This window comes from Antechinus flavipes, chromosome 1 (genome assembly GCF_016432865.1).
Source record: "Antechinus flavipes isolate AdamAnt ecotype Samford, QLD, Australia chromosome 1, AdamAnt_v2, whole genome shotgun sequence".
NCBI lineage: Eukaryota > Metazoa > Chordata > Mammalia > Dasyuromorphia > Dasyuridae > Antechinus > Antechinus flavipes.
In genome coordinates this window covers 653,340,895-653,364,815 of record NC_067398.1, presented here as the reverse complement: position 1 = coordinate 653,364,815, position 23,921 = coordinate 653,340,895, and the positions used below count along the sequence as shown (strand labels likewise).

Here is a 23,921-nt window from a genome sequence, read left to right as displayed (position 1 = left end):
CGCACCTGGCCCGCGGGCCGTAGTTTGAGGACCCCTGAATTCCCCCTTCCCAAGTTGTTGAGTGTTTTTCAGTCATGTCCGACTCTTTGTGACCCCATTTGGAATTTTCTTGGCAAAGATACTGGAGATTTGCCATTTCCTTCTTCAGTTCGTTTTATAGATGAGGAACTAAGGCAGGGTTAAGTGACTTTCGCAAGGTCACACAGCTAGTAAATGTCTGAGGCTAACCTTGAACTCGGGTCTCCCCGATACCAGCCCTTTCCACCTTTCAGATGAGGACACAGGCTCATGGCGGGGAGTGCTCTGATTCTCAACGTCCCTTTCTCTGCACTGCACAACGCCTCCTCCCAAAGGCCCGAATTCGGTCCTCCGGGAAGTGGGGACACCGAGAGTACTCGAGCAGAACGAGAAGAGAAAGTGCTTTAGGAAGATTCATTAGCCCGTCGCTCCGCCCAGTCTTCTCCTTTCGCCCGGGGAGAACTTCAGGGACCGCCCACCTCTTCTAGAGGAAATACCCCAGCCCGCCCCTTCTCTCCAGGTCCCCAGCCACCTTTTCCGCCTTCTTTCCGTCGACCAATCACCGTCATCTCTTGCTGGGACTGGAGGATCCAGCCAATCAACGCTGATCACCGGAGACTGGCGGCCGTCGCACTCCCAATAAGAAAGCGCTATAGCAGCCACCAATGAATAAGCTTGTTGCAGGAGACCAATGGGATGCGAGCTCTCGGCTGCCCAACTAGAGAGGGCCTGTCAGTCAGAGGGTCCGGTTGCGGCTGCCGCTGCGACTGAGGAAGAGCGAGCTCCGTGGCCCGAGTCCGGAGTCCGGTCTGGGGCTGGGCTGACCTGGGCACTGACAGGTGACCCCGGGTTCAGGCCCGGGGCCGGGGAGCAGCGCAGCTCCGTAAGCGGTCTGGGAGGCCGGCGGGGTTGGTGTGTGGGATCCCCGGGGATTGCGCGGCCCCAGGGAGGTGGGGGCTGCGTCCGGGCTGCTTCTGCGCTGCCTTCTCCGGCTAGCACCAGGGGGCAGTGCCCGGGATGGGGGCAGTGCCCCAGGGGGGCGCCCATGGGAGACCGCCAGGGTGGGCAAGGACTGGGGGGCAGTGGGGGTGATCAGTAAGGTCGGAAGCACGGGGGCAGTGCCTGCGGGGAGCTCCGAGAGGGGGACAGCTTCTGGGCAAGGCTGAGACAAGGAGGGCACCGACCGGGGTGAAGCGGCCAGCGGGCACAGGTGGGCAGCTGAGGGTCGCAGGTAGGCCTTTTGGCGGTCAGTGAGGATATGAATGGGCTGGAGCGCTGCGGGGGCCGGGAAGCATCGCCAACGAGGCCTGTAGCTTCTCAGACGTTGCCTCCTAGGATCCTGCGCTGCAGCTTCCCTCACTTTTGGCCCCATCCCCCCAACATGCTTTGTGCCCCCACCTTCAGCAAGCCTTCATTAAGCACTTCCTGCACACAGGGCATGTATTTCTCCCTTGTTTCTCTGGGCGTTGGGTGGCTAGTGATGGATGGTGCAGCTCCTTTCCCAGCCTTCCCTGCTTCAGGGACTAAGCCTAACCTTATCATTCTCTGCCTCAGAAATATTTTCCCGTTTTGTTATACTTGTTTTCCAGATGACTAAACTGGGTATTTAGACTAATGCAGATTAAGGAGAAGCAGGAGGGGAGCTGGGACTAATGTTTAGTTAGAAAGTGTGGGTAGGAGAGCTGGGAGTAGGGTGGAGTTCACATGCTCCTATACATCCTCTGGTCTCAAGGGGTTCTGGCAAGAGAAAGCTCTTTTACGCAGACCTGAGGGTCTGGGATAAACTCTGGGAGGGAGGGAAGCAGATTATGTGGCCTCCGGCCCCTGTGTGCTAGAATGGGCCCTGTGGGAATTAGCCTCCTTAGGGAACAGGAATATTTTCTGAACTGGGTATTGAGAGGAATATTTCTTTCTTGGGGATATATACAGTATGACTGGCTGCTCTCTGATTCTTTCCCTTATTTCCTTCCTCTTGGTATCTTGGAAGCTGGGTTTAAGACTGATGGACATTAAATAAATTAGCAGAGTGAACCCATGTCATAGCGAAGACCTGAGTTCCCTCACCCAGGGAGAGGCCTGTCTACCTGGGTCAGCCGAGCAGCTGAGAATTTCTGTTCTCTTTTCTGCTCGCTTGTCAGATTGGGTGCTGTGGGGTGGGGATGTTTCCTTTTAGGTGTCCCAAACCTCAGTTTCTGGAATCCCTTCCAGATTTGCCTATATCATCTTTCAGGTACCTGAATCTTTGTAATAAGAGAGGGTTGCTAGGAGGTTAGGGTTTTTAGAACTGGACTTCTTTGCAGAAGAGTAGGGTATGAGTTTGCCTGTATGGTTGCACAAAGATCTGACTGTGGGATCTGTCTACTTGCGTGGGCTATATTTATTCTGATCAAGCCTAGTATAGTGGATCCCATTCATCTCAGTTCTGGGCCATGGGTATCATGTCCTATACTTTCTGAAGATGCTACCTTCTACTGTCTTAGGATGGGGCTAAAGTTCCTTCTAGAAAATTTAATTTAGGAAGAGAGTAGCAGGATCTAGCACACATTGATGAGAGGAAGACTTGCTAAGTGGATCCCATTCATCTCAGTTCTGGGGCCATGGGTATCATGTCCTATACTTTCTGAAGATGCTACCTTCTAGTGTTTTAGGATGGAGTTAAATTCTTTCTGGAAAATTTAATTTGGGAAGAGAGTAGCAAGATCCAGCACACATTGATGGGAAAAGGACTTGCTAAGAATGGCTTAGCTTAGATAGAATTCCACCTGCCTCAAAGTTCTCTATTGACATATTGTTTCTTTCTTATAGTAGTGTCTGTAATCTATTATTAGAATCACAGAACAGAAAGGCCTCTTAAAAATCTAGCCCAGCCCCATCATTTTGTAGAATGGGAGCGGAGGTAAAATAATTTATTCTATATCATATATCCCGTAAGTGTCAGAGCTGAAACTTAGACCAAAGTCCTTAGACCCCCCAAGTCCAGGGGTCTTTCCATGATTCTATGAAATGATTTTCCATTTGTTTTCTTCTTTTTTCTCCTAACTCCTGGACTAGGACAACTTGGATACAAAGAGTTTTGGAGTGTGAGGCCTAAAAAGCCCCTTCAGTTGGCAGGAGATCAAGATGCCATTATGTCACTGTGCTGCAAGACACAGTGACTCTGATGGAGAGTGGGGCCATCCCAACAGCAGTGGGCTCAAGGTTTTTCTCCACTGGAGCAATGGGGGTGACCAGTATGTGACCTACAATCAGGGCACCATGACTGCAGAGGAAGTCTGCATTCACATTGCACAGAAAGTGGGTGAGTGGGGTTTGAAGTAAGAGAAAGATGGATCAGAGGTGAGAACTTAGTAGATTAGGAATAAGGAAAAACTGCAGGAATCTTACTTCAAAGCAGCTTCTCTCTTCCTTACTTCAGGACATTTCCTTAGTGAAATGGATGAATGAGTGGGGTAGAATGGGAAGGAGACTCCTTAAGCAGGACAATAAGGTCTGCTTTCCACCAGGTTGGCCTTTGATAGGGCAAGTATAATCACCTCTTCCAGTCCCAAGGATATGAGAAGTGGTTTTGGCCTCAGGAGCTTGGATTCCAGAGGCTTTCCAAGACAGTTTAGTCTTTGTCCAAAGATATCAAGCCACTAGTCTCAGTACCTGGGGCCTGTGGAAGGTTCTGTGATGTCTATTTGAGTATCTATTTCCTTATCTTGAGTTCCTTAGAATTTTCTGCCCTAATCTTATACCAACCTCTGAGAAAACAAAATATTAGGATTGTTGAAGTTTGTTTCCCTGCTCTCACTTTAGCATAGGAGGGAGGGAGGGCTAGTTTCTTTCTAATTTCTAGAGGCAGGGGCAAACTCTCAGGGGCGTGTACGTGTATGTGTATGTGTGTGCTTAATTCTAATGCCCTTCTTATCTACCTTGTTCCTGTTTCCAGGGATCACCCCACTCTGCTACAACCTCTTTGCATTATATGATACCCAGGCTCAAGTCTGGCTGCCTCCTAACCACCTCTTTGAGATCACCAAGGATACCAATCAAACCCTGCAATTTCGAATGAGGTAGCAGCAGCTCCCTGAGCTTTGGGCTTGGGGGAGTGGGGTCATGACAGAAGTCTTTTCCCCAGTGGTAACAGATTCAGGAAAGATCCCTACATAGAATCTTTAGAGATATACTCAAGAAGTGATGGTTCTTGGTGGGGACTCTAGGCTGGGAGAGCAGTTTCCTATGGTGACAATTTTTCTCAGAATTGGGTGTTGGGTGGATACATACTCTCCCATTCTGTACATGTCTTTGGCCCACTATAATAAACTTAGGGATATGGGCTTTGGAAATTGAAGAAAGGTGAAGTAGGAGGTTTTCTGTCCCTTATTTCTTCTTGATCTGAGGCACCAGAATCAGGAGGAGCTATAGGTGCTAGCCAGTCCTTTATGGGACCCATCTGCTAAGGGCCCCCAGGATGGCAGGCTATGGTGGTTCAGAATAAGGAAGTGTTCCTCTTCTTTGGCAAAGAACCTGAGATAAGACCATGTACCCTGCAGGTATTACTTCAGGAACTGGCATGGGCTGAACACCCAGGAGCCAGCTGTGTACAGAAGCATGCCTCGAGGTTTTGAGGTCTCTGAAGAGAAGACCAGGATTGAGCAGGGGTGTGCTTTGCTGGACAAAGCCTCCTTCGAGTACCTCTACGAACAGGTTGGGGGGTGGGGAGCGTCTCCCAGAGGGCAGGGCATGAAGGGATGTTGTTTCCTGGCTAGAGATCACTGCTGCTGATCCTCTTCTTTGCTGTCCCTCACAAAACTTCCAAACTTTTGCCAGACCTTCATCTGCCTTTTCCCATTAAGAGCTGTGCATGCTAAGGGTCAGCAATGTTTGGAAAGGTCCGGTAGGAGGGGAGGGCTGGGGAAGTCATTCACCCCACTCTGTCCTGTTCCCCAGGGAAAGTCTGAGTTTGTCAATGATGTCGCGTCCCTTTCGGACCTGCACAGTGACGCGGAGGTTCAGCACTTCAAGAACGAGAGCTTGGGCATGGCCGTGCTGCACCTTTCCCACCTTGCTCTGCAGCGCGGCGTGCCCCTGGAAGAGGTGGTGAGGAAGACCAGGTAGTGGCTGCAGGAGAGCTCGGGGTCCTCCGAATGCCAGTCAGGGCACTCTGGCCGGGCGGGGCGGGCATTCCCGGGTGCCGCCATGTGCCCAAGACATCCTGAGGCCAGCGTGTGGGCTGCAGTCAGGCAAGGGCTCAGAAGAGCTGGGATTTCTGTTTGTCCTGCTGAACAGACCGAATTTAGACTAAAGGATAATCGGAGGGCACAGTGCAGGGGAGAGACTAAGAAGTGTATGGGAGCCCATGTGGGACATAAGGACTTAACCTGATTCGGGAGCCAGCTCCTGGGCAAGCTGCTCTAAGAAGTAGCAGGTCTGCTGGGGAGATGATGTTGACATCATGACGGGAGGGCCCTTAGACACAGGAAGAGTAAGTCCCTGGACCTCCTCCTGGTGGTCCTGTGAGGCCAGCTAGAGCCTCTCAAATCCCACTCACTTTTTCCTTCCCCGATCTTGTGCTTGTCCTTTTCCTCTCCTATCTCAGCTTCAAAGACTGCATCCCACGCTCCTTCAGCCGACAAATCCAGCAGAACAATTCTCTGACTAAGTTCCGCCTAAGGAACGTTTTCCAGAAGTTTATGAGACGATTCCATCTGCAGACAGTGGGTCCGGGGCGTTTTAGTGAACAGGACATTATGTTCAAATACCTGGCTACGCTGGAACAGCTGGCCCCGCGCTTTGGCACTGAACGCTTCCTTGCCCTGACCTTGGCGTTGCCCACAGAGGCTGAAAGGGATCTGTGCTATGTCAATAGCAGTGAGCAAGGGCCTACGCTTCCACCGGGAGCCACTCTCTCTCTCGCTGACCAGGCGCCTACCCATGAGGTTCTAGTGACGGGGACAAGTGGTATCCATTGGCGGCTTCTTCAGGTGGAGGTGAGCGGACAAGCATGGAGGGTGCCCTCTAAGATCCTCCAACTCCCCTCACCCTGGGTAGAGTGAGGGAAGAGGGACCAGGCTTTCATCTCTCCATTCCTCATTTTCAGGACTCTGACTTGAAAGTCAACCACTCCCAAAGCTCCCTTGGTAAGAAGTCCAAGACCCGGGGGTCAGAGAGCCGGAAGCTGAGCCAGTTGCCCACTGAGAAGAAAGAGATTGTCTGGACATATTTTTGTGACTTCCAAGATATTACCCATATTGTGGTCAAGGAGAACAACGTCAGCATCCACCGTCAGGACAACAAGTGCCTGGTGGGGGCTGGAGCAAAGGAAGTGGGCCAGGAAGGCCTGGGGTGGGACCACTGGAGGCTGGGAAGATAATTCAAGTGGGAAAATCCTGCTAATGCCTCCTTCCCCATCCCCAGGAACTGACTCTCCCTTCACCTATGGTGGCACTCTCTCTGGTATCCCTGGTTGATGGCTACTTCAGGCTGACAGCAGACTCCAGCCACTATCTGTGCCATGAAGTGGCCCCACCGAGGCTGGTGATGAGCATTCAGAATGGCATCCATGGGCCCCTGCAGTGAGTGTGTGTGTGTATATGTGAGAGAGAAAGAAAGGGGGGGGGAGAGAAAGGGAAGGAGAGAGGGGGGGAAGGAGGAGGAGGAGGAAAAGAGAGAGAGAGAAGGGGGGGAAAAGGGAGAGAAAGAAGGGAGAGGGAGAGAAAGAGAAGAGGGGAAGGAGAGGAGAGAAAGAGAAGGGGAAGAGAGGGAGAGAAAGAGAAGGGGGAAGGAGAGGGAGAGAAAGAGAAGGGGGAAGGAGAGGGAGAGAAAGAGAAGGGGGAAGGAGAGGGAGAGAAAGAGGAGGGGGAAGGAGAGGGAGAGAAAGAGAAGGGAGAAGGAGAGGGAGAGAAAGAGAAGGGGGAAGGAGAGGGAGAGAAAGAGAAGGGGGAAGGAGAGGAGAGAAAGAGAAGGAGGAAGGAGAGGGAGCGAGAGAGAGAAAGATGGGGGGATGAGAGGAAAAGAGAGAGAGAGAGATGCATTGTCTTTTATGTAACTTGATTATTGCGTGGTTGTGTCAGTGTGGGAATATGAGGACTGACCTGTGGCTGATGGAACAGAGGGAAAAATTTATCCAGACCTCAATTGCTTCCCCATCTCTCCTACTTTCTAATGTCCCAGAGAGCCTTATGTACTGTCCAAACTGAAGCGAGAGGAAGTAGAGGATGGACTCTACCTTATCCGCTGGAGTTCCTTTGATTTCCACCGCCTCATCCTGACTGTGGCCCGGAAAGACCAGGTAAAAACTTGAGGGAGTAGGAGAGATGTTCCCTTTTTCCCGGGAGAACCAGACTGCTCATTCCTCACTGCTTCCACAGGCAGCTGGAGCACAGGGTCTCCGCTACAAGCAGTTCCGAATTGAAGAGCAGGGCCTGACCTTCCAGCTTGAAGGCTGGGATCAAGCCTTTCCCAGTGTTCGTGAGCTCACTGCAGCCCTGCAAGGCTGCACGCTGCGATCCAGTTCTGGCTCTGGTCCTGGCTCTACCCTAGAGAGCTTCACACTCAGCAAATGCTGCCTGCCTCGAGCAGGAGGTACAGCCAAGGGCAGGAAGGAAGGGGGGATAAATGTTAGGGGAATGTGGCTAGGCTCCATGGGCATGAGGACATTCACCTTCACCTTAGACTGGTGGTCCTCTTTTTTGGAGGTACGGGGTGGGGAATCTGCTTCCTTATAGGATCATTTGAAAATTTCTTATTCTCAAGGTAAGACAAGACAATTCTGTCTTGATTATATTTCTTCATCCCTGTTTCCCCCAGAAATTTCCAATCTGATCATTACTCGGCAGCGTCCTAAGGAGGGTCCCAAACCACTTAACTTGTCCCAGCTCAGCTTCCATCAGATCCGAAAGGAAGAAATAACCCAGGTGGGTCAAAGGTCTCCCTGTTTCTTGGGACACCAAAATACTTTTTTTGGGTCATTTGCTCCTCCCTATCCAGATCCCTTGTTTTGGATTTGGGTGATGGTATAGACCAAAAAAAAAAAAAAAAAGGTTTCTTGGAGCTAAGGTCCCCAATTTGGATTGGATGGACTGTACTGCATTTGTACTGATGTGGTCCCTCTCTTTCTCCCCTCCTGTTCCACCCACCTCAGCTGGCTCACCTAGGCCAAGGCACCCGGACCAACATTTACGAGGGACTTCTGCACGTGGGGGGTGGAATGGGAGGCGAGGATGAGGAAGAAGAAAACATTCCCTCAGAACCCAACAACAACCATCGGGAGCTTCGAGTAGTGCTAAAGGTGTTGGATCCAAGTCACCGCGATATTGCTCTGGTAAGAGGGAACTGGGGAAATGTTGTATGAATAAGGATCTCCTCTGTGGCAGTGGGTATCCCCCATGTACTGTTATATCTTCCCCAGGCATTTTTTGAGACAGCCAGCCTAATGAGCCAGGTCTCCCACATCCACCTGGCCTTTGTCCATGGTGTTTGTGTCCGGGGCTCTGAGAGTGAGTATATCTCATCTATTATTTTCTCCCCCTACTGCTCCTTGAGTCTCGGTGTCCTAAGACAGAGGTTTTCCCTTCCCTGGCCTAGACTGCCTCTAGATGTAAGTATTTGGTCTCACCTATTATAGACATCATGGTGGCAGAACACGTAGAACATGGGCCATTGGACGTATGTCTGCGGCGAGAGAAGGGCCATGTGCCAGTGGCCTGGAAGATTACTGTGGCCCAGCAGCTTGCCAGTGCTCTCAGCTACCTAGTAGGTGCCTGCCCCAGGGAATGGGAGTGCCAGGGGATCGAGGGGCTGGGCAAGGAGAAGAACCACCAAAGTGGCTCTCACGAAGGCATTGCTGCACCTCTCCACCTTGGAAACCAAGCCAGACACCAGCACTCCGGGAGAAGGGCCCTGCACACGTGCCGTGGGTGGTCCTCAGCTCCGTATTATGTTCTGTGACCCCCTCTCTCATATCCCTCTTTAGGAGGACAAAAACCTGGTTCATGGCAACGTCTGCGCCAAGAACATCCTGCTGGCAAGGCGAGGCCTTGGGGACGGCACTCAGCCCTTCATCAAGCTCAGCGATCCTGGTGTCAGCGTCGTGGCCCTCTCCAGGGAGGGTGAGGATGGTGGGGACCGGGGGGCTGCCCCCAGCTAGTGCCTGTCTGCCCTGAGGGCCGAATATGGGTCACGTCTGACCTCTGACTCTGCCCCCAGAGCGGGTAGAGCGCATTCCCTGGATCGCCCCTGAGTGTGTCCCCAGTGGGACGGGTCTCAGCACAGCTGCTGACAAGTGGAGCTTTGGAACGACACTGTTAGAGATCTGCTTTGACGGGGAAGCGCCTCTCCAGGGTCGTAGCCCTTCTGAGGTAACCCCCCCCCCCAGCTCTGTCTCACCCCCCTGAAGGGCTGCTCCCCGCCTCTCAATCCTCTGGGATGGTCCTGAGGAACCAGGGTGGGGTCTAACTGCTCAGCCCTGCCGGGAGCCGAGTGCTTCCCTCGACTTCCCTTCCCCCTCAGAAGGAGCGATTTTATGAGAAGAAGCACCGGCTCCCTGAGCCCTCGTGCAAGGAGCTGGCCACGCTCATCAGCCAGTGCCTCACCTATGACGCCAGCCAGCGGCCCTCCTTCCGAACCATCCTGCGCGATCTCACGCAGCTGCAGCCCCAGAGTAAGGCTGGCTCCCCACCTCCCTTCCCTCCTGGCCGCTTCTGTTGCTCCCTCCCCGGGTGGTCACTCCTAGTCATTAGACAAAGAAGTGGCTTCTAGGGACCAGTCACCAGAGAAGGTGCCCTTAGGTGAAAGCCTCACAAGGGAAAGAGGAGGCTGCTTTCTGCTCAGCAAACAGGCCCTGAGACAAGCCCACCCAGCCAGGCTGTCCTCGGGATCCCAGACCCAAGGCCCAGCGAGCTCCAAGATGGGGACAGGATGGAGAGGTTAGCGAGCTCACACACTGGCTTTGTTTCTAGCTCTCTTGAACTCCCTCTTCCAGATCTCGACATCACCACCATGAGCCCAGAGTTCCCAGCCTCAGATCCCACCATTTTTCAGAAACGCTACCTGAAGAAGATCCGGGACCTGGGAGAGGTCTGAAGGGCTGGGGAAGAAGGGGGCTTACAGATGTGGATGAGGGCATCGGGCATGGGGCAGTCCGGCCTGGAGCCAGCCCCTCCCTCCTTTCCCTACCTCTCCTCAGGGCCACTTTGGCAAGGTGAGCCTCTACTGCTATGACCCAACTAATGACGGCACAGGGGAGATGGTGGCTGTGAAGTCTCTCAAGGCTGGCTGCAGTTCCCAGCTCCTGAGCAGCTGGCAGCGGGAGATTGAGATCCTCCGGACGCTCTACCACGAGCACATCGTCAAATATAAGGGCTGCTGCAGTGACCAAGGTCAGAAAGCAGAGAGGGATCGGCTTCCCTGCAGTCCTGGGCCTTGAATGACAGGCTTTGGGGCCAGGAAGGGACCTTAGCAGCTGTCCAGATGCACCCCCTCTTACAGACGGAAGAGACTTGCCTTGGGTCAGGTGGGAGTTAGAGTGGGGAAGACCCTTAGAGACATCTATTCCAGCCCCTCCTCCACAGACCAGGGGACTGAAGTTCAGGGAGGTTGTGACTTGCCCCGTATCATACTATGCAGTGAGGAACAGTCAGGATTTGAATCCAAGTTCTCTGGCTCCTGACCCGGGATTCTTTCTTCCCTCTTCTCCTCATACGCTTCTCTTGATTTTGCAGGGGAGAAGATGGTCCAGCTGATCATGGAGTATGTGCCACTGGGCAGCTTGCGGGATTATCTCCCCAAACACAGCTTGGGGCTGGCCCAGATTCTGCTGTTTGCTCAGCAGATCTGTGAGGTGAGCCCCCTGGGAAGTGGAGGGAAGGCGGGGACTCTGGAACCTGTGACCCCAACTTCTGGTAACCTTCTAGGGCATGGCCTACCTCCATTCCCAACACTACATCCACCGAGACCTGGCAGCCCGAAATGTCCTTCTGGAGAATGACAACACTGTCAAGATTGGGGACTTTGGTCTGGCCAAGGCCGTGCCAGAAGGCCACGATTACTACTGTGTCCGGGAGGATGGAGATAGCCCCGTCTTCTGGTGACCAGGGGCCCAGACAGGGGGATTCAGTCCACATACTAGATGAGAGGTTTGGGAGGAGGGGGAGGGAGCATGGGCTGGTAGAGCTAAGGCGTCTTTCTAGCACGAGGCTCCCTGTCTTTCCCTCCTCCTCCTGCCATCCCTTTTGGGGACCTATTTTTCCCTTCCAGTGGCCCAAGCATCATCTCTCATATCCCATAGGTATGCTATGGAGTGTCTCAAGGAGTGTAAGTTCTACTACGCCTCCGACGTCTGGTCCTTTGGGGTCACCTTCTACGAACTGCTGACCCGCTGTGACTGCAATCAAACCCCACCCTTGGTGAGAGCCTGGTCTTGGGCCTGCCAGCCCCTCCCCCCAGACTCCTTAGCAGCACCCATCTGGATGACAGCCCGCCTTGTACCTTTTTTCTGATCAGAAATTCATCGAAATGATTGGGGTCACCCAGGGCCAGATGACAGTGCTGAGGCTCATAGATCTGCTAGAGAGAGGCCAGAGACTACCTTGTCCCAAGGACTGTCCCTATGAGGTAAGTTCCCCTCCTCCCCTTTCCCACTGCTGACGACACTGTTAGAACCCAACCCTTCTCTCTGTGCTGCCCCCTTCCCATTGGAGGTTTTTTCTTGCTTGTGGCGATTGATTATAACTACCTCAATAACCCTCGACATTGAGAGGTAAGGCCTTGCCCAGTTTTGGGGGTATAGTCACAGCCCCCCAAACTCTAGTAGATGAACCCCATATGAAAACGTGGGGTCTAAAGCTCCCCTCCTTCTTGCCCCCTTCTTTCCCTGCTAGATCTATCTTCTCATGAAGAATTGCTGGGAATCTGAAGCCTCCTTCCGCCCAACCTTCCAGAACCTTGTTCCCCTCCTCAAGACATTCCATGAGAAGTATAGAAGTCAAGCTCCCTCTGTGTTTAGTGTATGCTGAAGGGGAGGCCTCAAGCAATTCAGCCAGCCTGAGCTCACCTGTGCATAGGGGAGTAGGAAATCCAGCTGGGGCCTTATTTTTAGGCCCCCTCCGTGATTGGAGACTGTCTTCCCCTCTCTCCACCATCCTCAGTCCTGGAGGGAGTGAGGCCATTTTTAACCCCTTGGGACCCTTGGGGAAAAGCCCATTGGTGCCATCCTCAACCTTTTCCCCCAGTGCTAGGAGGTGCCTGGGGGCTGTATGGCCAGGGCTGACTGGTTACTCCATATAAGTGTGAAACTCTGGAAACAAGAGAACGCAACACTGTGACCTCTGCCATACTTCTCCCTCAGAGTGGGAATGAGGGTCAGCCAGTCTCCCTAGGCCACTTACCTTGTGCCTTGCCCCAGTTCCCTTCTCTCACAACACACCTCTGCCCCCCACCCCATCCCCCATTACCTCAGGACCAGTGAGGGGAAAACTTGATGCCTTTTTTCCAAGAGGCCTTAACTCTCTTTCTCTGCCTTTATCCCAATCCCTTGTACCCCTTTTGCTTCTTGAGTTCCATTTTGGATACGGCAGGACTGAGAGTAGAGACTACTCTTTGTGCCCTGCTTTATCCACAAGCAAAACCATGGTCTGCCAACATGAGCTTCAGTTGGGTAGGACCAGCCATAGGAAACTACAGTTTTCAAAGATTAAAACACAGGGTCTGCCCCTCCCTAGGGTCAGTCACTTGGGCTAGATGAGGCAGAGTAGGCTTAAGTTGTGAGCTCCGTCTTTCCTTTTACTGTAGCCACACTTGTTTTGTTCTTTCTCTCTCCTTCTCCTCTCCCCTCCCCCTTCTTCTTTCCTCATATTGGGTCTCCTGGTCTCTAAAGTGAATCTAGACTGGGTGTGGATGGGGATGGAGTTAGTCATCACAGTATCACTTCCTTTCTCCAAGAAACACTGCCATCTCCTCTTATTTCCCACTCAAGTCCAGCAGGCCTTCTTTCTATAAATCAGCTTCTCCCAGAATGTGACGCCAATCTCTGGTCAGGTTTGCATCTGGGCCCCCACCAGTTTCACAGCTCACTCAGAAAAGAGTGTCTGTGTGTGAAAGAGAGGGCCATTCAGAGAGGTTCCCTGGCCTCTGTAGGCCTTGAGGGCAGGAATTTTCTCCCCTTGCCTGTGGCACAGTGTCCCCAGGCTTCCCACCAGGAACTCTATAGAGTGTTTGTGGTGGAGGAAGAGCAAGAGCAGGCAGGTCCCCAGCCACAGGATCCTGTCGATTGGTCTGCAGATGTGATGCAGCTTGCCTCATGACATCATGCATGAATGTGGTCCTCAGCCAAGGTAAAGATTTAATTAATTTAATAAAAAGGCAGAAGCTTCTGGGCACTATCCAGGTGGATGAGACCGAGGAGGGAGCTGCCTTTCTTTATAATCAGTTATCCACCCAGTTTAGTAACTCCTTCTTATATTCCCGGGGGAACCTGTTAATCCCTCCCACGGTAGCTGGGGGAAGAGAGCACAGGTGGAAGTGATTAGCACTGGGCAGAGGAGGACACACTGTAGCTGAAATGTGTGCCTGGAGATCGAGTGGGTCTGATGGAACATCTTCAGTGAAGGCTTGACCACCACCCTGAGCAGCACTAAGGGAGGGACCAGGGATGTGCTTTGAGCTCACATTCTGTCCACCATCCCCTAGCCCTCTAATCCTCCCCTCAGCCCAGGAGCTTTACTCTCAATCGGAGCAATGGACATTTGGATTCAGAGTCTAGGAAGGGAATTAAAATTCCCAGCTCTGCTCCCTCCTGTGTGTGTGTTACCTTGGGCAAAGACCTTTCTCTTCTATAAAATGATTGGCTAGATAAGCTTAAAGGTCACTTGAAGTTCTGCATCTGAACCTGTTGTAAGGAATCTATCATATTGGACTTCAGCAAAGCACCAAGTTGGAAAAGGGGACTTGGAAGTATAAAGCACTCTAGAGCTTAGAGCCTGAGACAAATATTTAACCTCATAACTTTAATGGTTGTCCCCAGTCACTGAGCTGTGTGAGATCCCCACGGGATCAGGAAGGTGAACTGTGGGACCATCAAAAGTTAGGGTGAGGTTCCTCACCGAGGAATTCAGGATTTGAATTAAAACATCCTTTTGACCTGTTTGGCAGAGCTGTTGCTTTCTGTGAAGAGCCCAGCAACCAAACAGCCTGCTCGGACCAGACTAGCAACAGCTGCCCAGTGGCCAAGAGACTTGTGTAGGTTGGTCTGTCCACAAGCCCCGTGAAGGGCTGGCTCAACAGCAGAACAAACTACTTAATAAACCCAGCAGCAAACTGCGCTAGCTACCTAAGACATCTTGTTCTCCGAGTGGTAAGCATAGCCTGAAGAGCCTATCCAACGGAGATGTATCCTCGGAAAAATTAGCCTGGCAATGGAGTGGCTTGTTCATCACTGTTACTAGTGCTCTCCTGTAAGGAACTTCTTGAGGATTCTGGAAAAAGAACATGAAATCCCTGATATTCCAGAATTGTGAATTGCCTTGGGTACATGTGTTCCCTACATATGTGCCTCACTACACTGTACTTTTAAGTTCATGTCTGCTTATCCCTAACAGAGTCTATGTATATTTGTGGGAGAATACATCCCAGATTTTTTTGGGAAATGCTTTGTAATTACTGTTCTTGTTACGTCATTTGAGTAAATGTCTTGTCTAAGAGTTATTTTAGTCTACTGGTTGATTGTTAAGAGGAAGCCCATTAATGATGCCTTATGAGTTCCAGTTAGGAAGATCATACCTAATACTTGAAATAGTAGTTGCCCCTCTGGGTACCAAATTCACTAATGCCAGTTCAAGTTGAGGAGTGAGCCCAAGAGGGGGTGATTTACTCTTCCAGAAAGAATAAAGAATAAGAACTTTAAAAATTAAATCTTTTAATTAAACAAACCTTTAGTGAATTCAGTGGTGGAATGGGTAAGGAACTCAACCCAATTCAACAAAAAATATATTCTGAATATGTGAGCCACAGCCCTTCCAAAAAAAGAGTCTCTAGCTCTGACTTCTATTATAGAATATGTCTTTATCCTGAGACTAGCCTGATGATTACCCCAAAAAAGGAGTCAAAGTTTTCTTTTCTCCTTTGCTCATGCTCCCTCCTTAGGAGTAGAGCTTCAGGAGAAATCTCTAAAAGTAAACAGAAGGGTTCATTATAGAGGTTCACTAAAAAAGGGATTAACAAGGAGTTTTGTAAAAATATAAGTAACATTTTAAAAATTTGATATCAGGTAGGAAGCATTTATTTCCTCCAAAACAAAAAAATTTTACTTAAAATAGAAAGACTCATGAGTACAAATTAGCAAATGGTGAAAACAAACAAAAATCTATCACTACCATTATAATCTCCAGAAGGGTAAAGACAATTTTGTGGGACAGCAGAAATAGAAATTTCACTTTCATCTTGGACCTGCACTGAGTAACTCATAGTGTTCAGATATCCTGCCCATCGGGCAATGACTTTTCTTAACACTCAACTGAAACATCCTCTTGTTTGTTATCCTAACTTTTCTTCCAGTGGAGTAGTTGCAGGAATCACCTCCTTTGGGGCAATCAGACTCAAGAAACCAGGTACACTGGAAATTGCAGAGACAAATATCAATCTGTTGTCAGAAAAATAACAATCTATCTTCCTAAGAATTAGAGCTATCCAAAAATGGAGTGCACTGTCTTAAGAGGTGATGGATTTATCCTGCCTTGGAATTCTATATAACCACTTAAATGTCAAGGTATATAGAGTGGGAATTCTTTAAAGTAAGCATTAAGTTCTATGGTCACTGAGTTGGAATCTTCCAATTCTTAAATTTTGTTTTTGTGAAGTACAAATACAGAAAGCAACCAAAAATAGGCTCACTTACACAACATATATCCTTGATGTCATATGTTCAATCTTCAGATTGTTATTGCCATGCTTTAGGGAAGAGGAGAAATGAGAAAAATCTCTTTACCTTGTAGACCACTGAATAGGAAGAGCCTTCCACAAGAGTTTATTCCCCTCTATGACCAATTTTCTCAGTAGTCAATCCTTTTTGCTGCAACCCCCAGTCATTGGAACCAAATCAGAAGTTGCTATGCTGTGCTTATATTTTATTTATTCATTTTTAACATTTACAATATTTTGATTTCCATTTTTTCTCCTTCCCTTCCTACTCCCCTCTCTAAAACAGCAATCAATCTAATATACATTATACATGTACAATCATATTAAACATATTTCCACATTAGTCATGTTGTGAAAGCAGAATTAAAACAAAGAGAAAAAAACAAGATAAAAGATGACAAAAAAAAGCAAAAATAGCCTGCTTCCATCTGCAATCAGACTCCATAGCTCTTTCTCTGGATGTGGATGGCATTTTCCCATCAAGAGACTTTTGGAATTGTCTTAGATCACTATATTGCTGGAAGAACAAAAGTTGATCCAAGTTGATCATTTCTTGCTTATCTTTTTTTAAATAGCTTTTTATTTACAAGATATATGCATGGGTAATTTTTCAGCATTGAACCTTGCAAAACCTTCTGTTCCAACTTTTCCCCTCCTTCCCCCCATTCCTTCCCCCAGATGGCAGGTTGACCAATACATGTTAAATATGTTTAAGTATAAGTTAAATTCAATATAAGTATACATGTCCAGTTATTTTGCTGCACAAAAAGAATTGAACTTCAAAATGAGGTAAAATTAACCTGAGAAGGAAATCAAAAATGCAATCAGATAAAAACAGAGGGATTAGAAATGTTATGTAGTGGTTCACACTCATTTCCCAGTATTCTTTCGCTGGGTGTAGCTGGTTCTATTCATTATTGAACAAATGGAACTGGTTTGGTTCATCTCATTGTTGAAGAGAGCCACGTCCATCAGAATTCATCATCATATAGAATTGTTGAAGTACATAATGATTTCCTGGTCCTGCTCATTTCACTGAGCATTAGTTCATGTAAGTCTTTCCAGGCCTTTTTAAAATCTTCCTGCTGGTCATTTCTTATAGAACAGTAATATTCCATAACATTTATATACCACAATTTACTCAACCATTCTCCAATTGATGGGCATCCACTCAGTTTCCAGTTTCTTGTCACTACAAAAAGGGCTGCCACAAACATTTTGGCACGTGGGTCCTTTTCCCCTTTTTTATGAACCCTTGGGATACAGACCCAGTAGAGCCACTGCTGGATCAAAGGGTATGCACAGTCTGATAACTTTTTGAGATCCTTATCTTTTAACAAAGGGCCAAAGCATATGTTCAGCACCAAAGATTACTCCTATTACAAATGCATATGGGGATTATGTCCTCACAGAATTTAGAGGAATCTTTGGAATAATGGCAAGAGCCTAAATCTTGGTATCAGAGAACCTAATTCTGAATCCTGGCTCTCATACTATCGATATGATCCTGGGCAAGACACTTAATTTTTCTTAACTTAATTTGCCTTATGTATATAAGTATTGGGAGTGGGATGATTAATTTAGGCTAACCTTAAGAGTCAAAGGGCTATCCTTTGATAGTCCTGATTAATTGGATGAAAACACTTCTTCAATCAATCATAGGCTTTAGACCAGGTGTAAAACAAGTCCTTGATCAATGCAGATATCTTTGAAAACCACTGGATGAATTAGAATGACATCACACAGGGATTGGGTTCTGATTGATTGCAAAAACTGGGTCACAGCTGTGAGTTTTCTATAAAATAGCAAACCAGTAGAGCATCTGGTAGCTTTGCTGCTTACAGTGGAAGCTTTCCAGCCCAACCCCTGACAAAGGATTGTTGCTCAGGAAAAATGCAGGAAACAAGTAAACCTTGGTCTCCTTACCCTTGGCCAAAGAAGGACCATGTAACATTGGGGGAATGAGAGGCCTTTTCATCAGTGTCCCAGCAGCATCTCTGAGCGGCAGTGGTTGATGCCAGAATCTGCTTTGGGAGTTAGAGGGAGAAGAGATATGGTGAAGAAAGATAAGGAGCTACAGGATTCCTAAGGGAACAGTCTGAGAGCTAGCAACAGGACTTGGAGATATAGATTCTCTCCTTTGTCTCACATTGTTTTAAGCATAAACCCACTTTCCTTGAGATTCTGTTTTTCTAGAAGAGAATATACCAACATTGGTGGGAGGAAGAGAGATGACATTTTGTACAAACTATAGCACCTTGATACCTATTTCTAAAAGTAAATAAATTTGGCTAACCGATCAACTGATAATCAATGGTAGAAGAATAGCCTTGGGGGCTTGTGAGTTATATAGCATTGGGACACCCTCCCCTTCTCAGGGTTCCCCCTGGAACCTTGGGAAATGATATAACAGAGACAGGTGGCACAGTGGATAGAGCACTGATCCTAGAGTCAGGAAGATCCGAATTCAAATGTGGCCTCAGATAGGCAAGTCTTAAACTTAACCCTGTTTGCCTCTTCTCCCCAAATAAAAAGAAGTGACGATGTAACAACTGGGCTTTGGGAATTTCATCTCCTAATCAGTGCATAAACTCCATTTTAAAAATAAGGATGATAACATTTGTAGACAAAACCAAATAAAGCACTATTGTGGTTTGAAAAGAAATTTGTTAGCCTTGGTTCATATATAAATTGGTCATAAGAATCTGTTTAAAGAAACATCATACAGTTTACATATGAAATTGTAAACACTCGAGTATAGTATGCATTCAGGGAAGAGTAAGATGAAATTATGAACCTCATCGTCTGGAGAAATTGTTCTACCTCCAAGATCTGCAACTCAGTATCTCTCATCCAATTTCAGCTGCCTCTAAGAATCCTCCAGTCTTCCTATACCGTTCTCTGTCCCTATTCTGGAATATGCAAAACAGCATTGAGCCCAGAAAGTGCAGCCTTCATCTCCATTACCTTTCCCAGTACTAGCTGCACTTCTCAGCTCAGGACAGTTGGCTTTTCTTGCTCCCTTTTCTAATTTCAGGTTCTCTCTGTTGCCATGGCTCAGCATCTTCTCTTCCTTTAAGGTACAGTCAATCCAGACACATTGGTGCAATTATGTATGGCTCATTCTCCCTTCTTTCTCAAGGACTTTATTATCTGATTCAGTTTTCATCTCCACTCCAATTTCTGCTCTTTTCAAAGATCATGACTTCAAGGAAGGGACCTTATGCTAGAGGACTTCATTATGCATGTCAACATTCCCTTAAACACCCTAGTCTCCAAGTTCCTCAGTCTCCTCAATTATCATGGCCTATTCCTTCACTTAGACAGTCACAGGGAGTGGCCAAAACTTATGTCACCACGACCCAAGAACACTTCTCTCTTCCATCAGCAAGAATTTGTAAGTCCTCTATCCAGCCATAATCTCTTGTCATTCTCTTTCCCTATAATTTATACATTTTAGATCTTTTCTTCTTCCCCCACCTCTAGTCCCTCTATTCACTCAGTAATTACTTAAGCCATTACCACAGCTGTTCTCAATCTCCTTCATTGCCAGCCCTTACCCCTATAATTAACCAGACCAGTGTTATACCATTTTCTACTCTAAAGTCTCTTGTCCCAATGTCTGATAACTATTGATGTCCTTGACAAACAGTAACCTGGAATTACTCTCACTATCCGCCTCTTCTGCTTTTATTTGCCAATGCTGAATGGATCTGGAGGAAGTCTCCATGTTGCCATGGAGACTACTGTAAATGATGTTTTCTAATCTCAACTGTACCTTCACTCTGGCAAGATAATCTTTTCGTCCTTCCCTAGGTGATTCTCTGTTGTACTATACACAGTTTCTGTTCCAAACCTTCTAGCCCTTCCTCAAGCTTTTGATACCACTTACTTCCCACACTCTCTCAACAGGGAACCTTGCCTCAGACTCTTACTGTCCCAACGATTAGAACCAGCATCTCTTTGTGCCCTTATTTTAATCTCTTTCTCTCTCTCTCTCTCTCTCTCTCTCTCTCTCTCTCTCTCTCTCTCTCTCTCTCTCTCTCTCTCTCTCTCTCTCTCTCTCTCTCTCTCTCTCTCTCTCTTTCATTAGGTTTCCCACTCAACCTGAAAATACTATATTCATGAGTGTGACTCTATTCCTAACTGGCAGAGGAGCTTTGACAAGCAGAGTTTCTAACTGGATCAACTGTCAGGCAGCCATATTGGTACCATATCTAAGACATACCAGCTTGGCTTTAGTTCTAATAAAGCTCAAAACTCCCAAACTCAAGCCTCAGACTCCTCAGTAGACTATATACACCACCATACTCTCATTTTAATGCCAAAAGACTTTTACTTCTACATCATTCTATAATGATACCCTACAGGATGCTATAGCTGTCGTGTTAAGCAAGAAAGGAACTCTGGCTCCTCTATCCCAAGTAAAGATGTCGGGTGTCTACTTACAGCATATGTTTATTCTGAGAGCACCCTCAGCAATTTTCTGTGCTAATTTAGAAACAAATGGGATTTAGATATGCTTGAGTCGCTGCTTCAAAGTTGCCTTTTTTTAAGCACTTAATTGCTCTTTTGTATCAAGCTGATGGTTTGTATCTTTTATTCTAACAGAAGGTCTTTGCTCTAACTATCTAATATCTTTTTCAGTTTACACATCTCTGACCTCCCTGGCTTCTTTTTAGTCCTCACTAAAATCCTGCTTTCTACAGGAAATTAATTCCAGTGACTTCTGTTACTTCTTGTACATATCCAATCTATATATGCTTTGCACCCTTCCCTATTACTTTGCAAGCTCCTTGAGGGCATTCTATCAATGACTTCTTATAACTCTAGTGCTTGGCACATTGCCTAATACCTAATTGGAATTTAATAAATAGTGACTGGTTGTTCCCACATTTAAGTCTCCTCCCCTTAATCAATTTCTTTTTAAAAATCTCTTCAATATTCTCTAAACATCAAAAATTTTCAGCAAAACATGGTCATGTTGCTCTGATTCTTTTTTTAAAAAAATTCAATTAGTAAACATTTCTTTTCTCTCCCTTTTAAATCCCCCTACCCATTAGGAGAAAAAAAGAAAAATACTCTTGTAAAAATATGCATACTGAAGCAAAACAAATTCACTCATTGACCATATCCTATCTTATTCTGAATTTTGAATTCATCTCTAACAGGAAGTAGTCAGAACAATAATAATAATAGTAATAGTAATGAAGTATGGTTCATAAATTTAAAGAATTAAAAGAGTCACCACAGAATTTATTTGCAACATAGCTATTGAGATATAGCTTTATATATAGCTTTATTTTATTTTATATTTTATTTACATATAGCCCAATATATAGCTTTCCTTTAAAGGAAGTCTAGCAAATTAGAAATAATTCCAATGCTTTATATACTGAAATTGTGGGGCTTAGCTAGAAAGCTAACAGCCTACAAGATTGTAAATTATAAAAGAAAAATAAGATCATAATATAGGGAAAGAGACAAGTAAGAACTTTTTACAGAAAGACAAATAAGTTAGGATGGGAGTTTTTTTACAGCAGGCAATAAGAAGCAACAGATAAGAAGTTTTAATTGCTCCACATTCCTTAGCTAGATATACAGCTTTGAGTAGGCTATGATCCATCACTAATAGTAGTGATAATAATTCCTAGTATTTATATAGTGTATACATAATACATATAATATATTTATATATTCTATATGCCAGGCGCTGTAATGATTTCTTTACTTATTAAACACTTATATTGTTTATAAGTGTAAATATTTTATTCTCACAATGAGCCTGTGAGATAGATGTTATTATTAACTTTACAATTGTCTTTTCAATGTTGTTGTTAATGTAGAATTATTTCTCTTGATTCTGTTCATTTCGCTCTGGATCAGTTCATTTAGTCTTCCCATGTTTCTCTGAACACCATTTTTTCCCCTTTTTGATCTGAGTTTTCTTGTGCAGCATGATAAATGTGGAATTGTCTTAGATCACTGTATTGTTGTGAAGAGCTAGGGCTATCATAGTTGATCATCATATAATGTTGCTGTTACTGTGTACAATGTTAGCTACAAGGAAAAAGCCACCATGAAGCATGTTGGGGGGATGAGAGGAAAGACACCATGTTGTATGGGAGAGGAGGAAGGGAAGGACATCTTAAGGCAGAGTGCCTAATTTCTACTATTTTTTTCCAGTTTTCCAAGCAATTTTGTGAAATAGTATGTCCTTATCCCCGTATCTGGAGGTCTGGAGTATATCAAACATTAAGCTACTAGGTTATTAGCTTTTGTATTTTATGTAACTAATCAGCTCCACTTGCTCACTTTTCTATTTTTTAAAAATTCCAAAAAGAATTCAGCAAAGATGGCAGATAGATTCATAGGGGAAATTGGTTTGACAAATCTTGGATTTCTGACTGGACCTAGCAAGGTAGGGCTTCTCATGACCTCCACAGGGGATGGTAGGACAATAAGGCTGAGCTGATCCCATCAGTGTCCTTCCCTGCTTACCTTAGAGAGTAATTTTATCAGTCCTTTAATCTCTCAATATATTGGCTAACCCCACTCAGTGGCCCAGGACCTCATCAATAGTTAATTTTGTTATGTGGTACAATGGATGGAATAAGGTTCAAATCTAGCCTCAGATACTTGCTAGTTGAGTGATTTTGGTTGAGTAACTTCAGTTGCCTCAGTTTTCTCATCTATAAAATGGAGTTAATTATAGTACCTATTTCCCATGGTTGTTGTGAGGATCAAATAAAATATTTATAAATGGCTTAGCACAATGCCTGGCATATAATGGGCATGATGATTTTAGGTGATTGAAATGAAATTATTTAACTTTTTGTGATCCTCTATTGCTTGTTATATCATAAACTATCTCCCAATCTGCAAAGCCCATAATAAATTTCTTTCTTGCTCCTCTAATTTATGATTTTTCTTTTTATATCTATATCATGTAACTATTTGGAGTTTTTCTTTGTATGTGGTGTAAAATGTTGGTTCAAACCTAATTTCTACTTGTTTTTTTTCCCAAGTTTTCCAAGCAGTTTTTGTGAAATAGTATGTCCTTACCTCCATATCTGGAGGTTTGGAGTACATCAAACATTAGGCTACTGGGTTATCTGCTTTTGTATATTATTTAACTAATCAGTTCCACCTACTGACTTCTCTGCTTTTTAAATCAGTACCAAAATATTTTAATGATTGCAACTATGTAGCATAGTCTGAGATATGCCGATGGAAGGCCCTTTACTTTCCACTTGTTTTTTTCATAATTTCCCTTGGGATTCTTGAATTTATCATCTAAGAAAAATTTCAGGAGCAGAATCATTCAGAATTTTTTTTTCTAGCTTTCTAAAGTAAACCTTTGATAGTTTAACTAGTTAAACATTACTTCATTTTTTTTTTCTGAAACAATTGGGATTAAGTGACTTGCTTAGGATCACATAGCTAGGAAGTATTAAGGGTCTGAGGCTGGATTTGAACTTAGGTTCTCCTGACTTTAAGGCTGGTGCTCTATCCACAGTGTCATCTAGTTGCCCCTGTACTTCATATCTTGATTAAAAAAATAAATAAATAAAAAATAAAACTCTCAAGCCTCATATCAAGACTCTTTCCAAAAGCATCTGCTTCCTCCAAATCAAATGACAGTTCTCCTTTCACATGCATTCAAGCAATTCATGGCCTACTTTTTTTTTTTTAAGATTACATATGTACATTTAATATTTTTAATATTATTTAATATATTTCCACATTAGTCATGTTGGGAAAGTAGAATCAGAACAAAAAGGGAAAACCACAAGAAAGAAAAAAACAACAAATTTTCTTAAAAAGGTGAAAATTATATGTTTCAATCTGTATTCAATCTCCAAAGTTCTTTCTCTGGATCTAGATGGAATTTTCTATATAAAGTCTATTGAAATTATCTTAGATCACTGTATTGCTGAGAAAAGCTACGGCTATTATAGTTGATCATCACACAACATTGCTGTTACTGTGTGTGTTCTGCTCACTTC

General features: G+C 46.0%; 1 protein-coding gene across 1 annotated transcript; it reads left to right on the top strand.

Annotated features, from left to right (window-relative positions):
* The first annotated feature begins 755 nt into the window (after positions 1-755).
* TYK2 (tyrosine kinase 2) lies at positions 756-14,700 on the top strand. Its single transcript, XM_051971488.1, has 24 exons — positions 756-901; positions 3,070-3,316; positions 3,950-4,073; positions 4,554-4,707; positions 4,951-5,114; positions 5,600-5,990; positions 6,101-6,304; positions 6,418-6,575; positions 7,174-7,291; positions 7,371-7,584; positions 7,810-7,916; positions 8,144-8,323; positions 8,411-8,498; positions 8,627-8,754; positions 8,975-9,110; positions 9,208-9,359; positions 9,511-9,661; positions 9,983-10,077; positions 10,187-10,379; positions 10,722-10,840; positions 10,914-11,086; positions 11,288-11,405; positions 11,503-11,613; positions 11,880-14,700. Exons 2-24 carry the CDS (start codon positions 3,139-3,141, stop codon positions 12,012-12,014), a joined length of 3,591 nt encoding a protein of 1,196 aa, XP_051827448.1. The 5' UTR covers positions 756-901; positions 3,070-3,138; the 3' UTR covers positions 12,015-14,700.
* Positions 14,701-23,921: the final 9,221 nt, after the last annotated feature.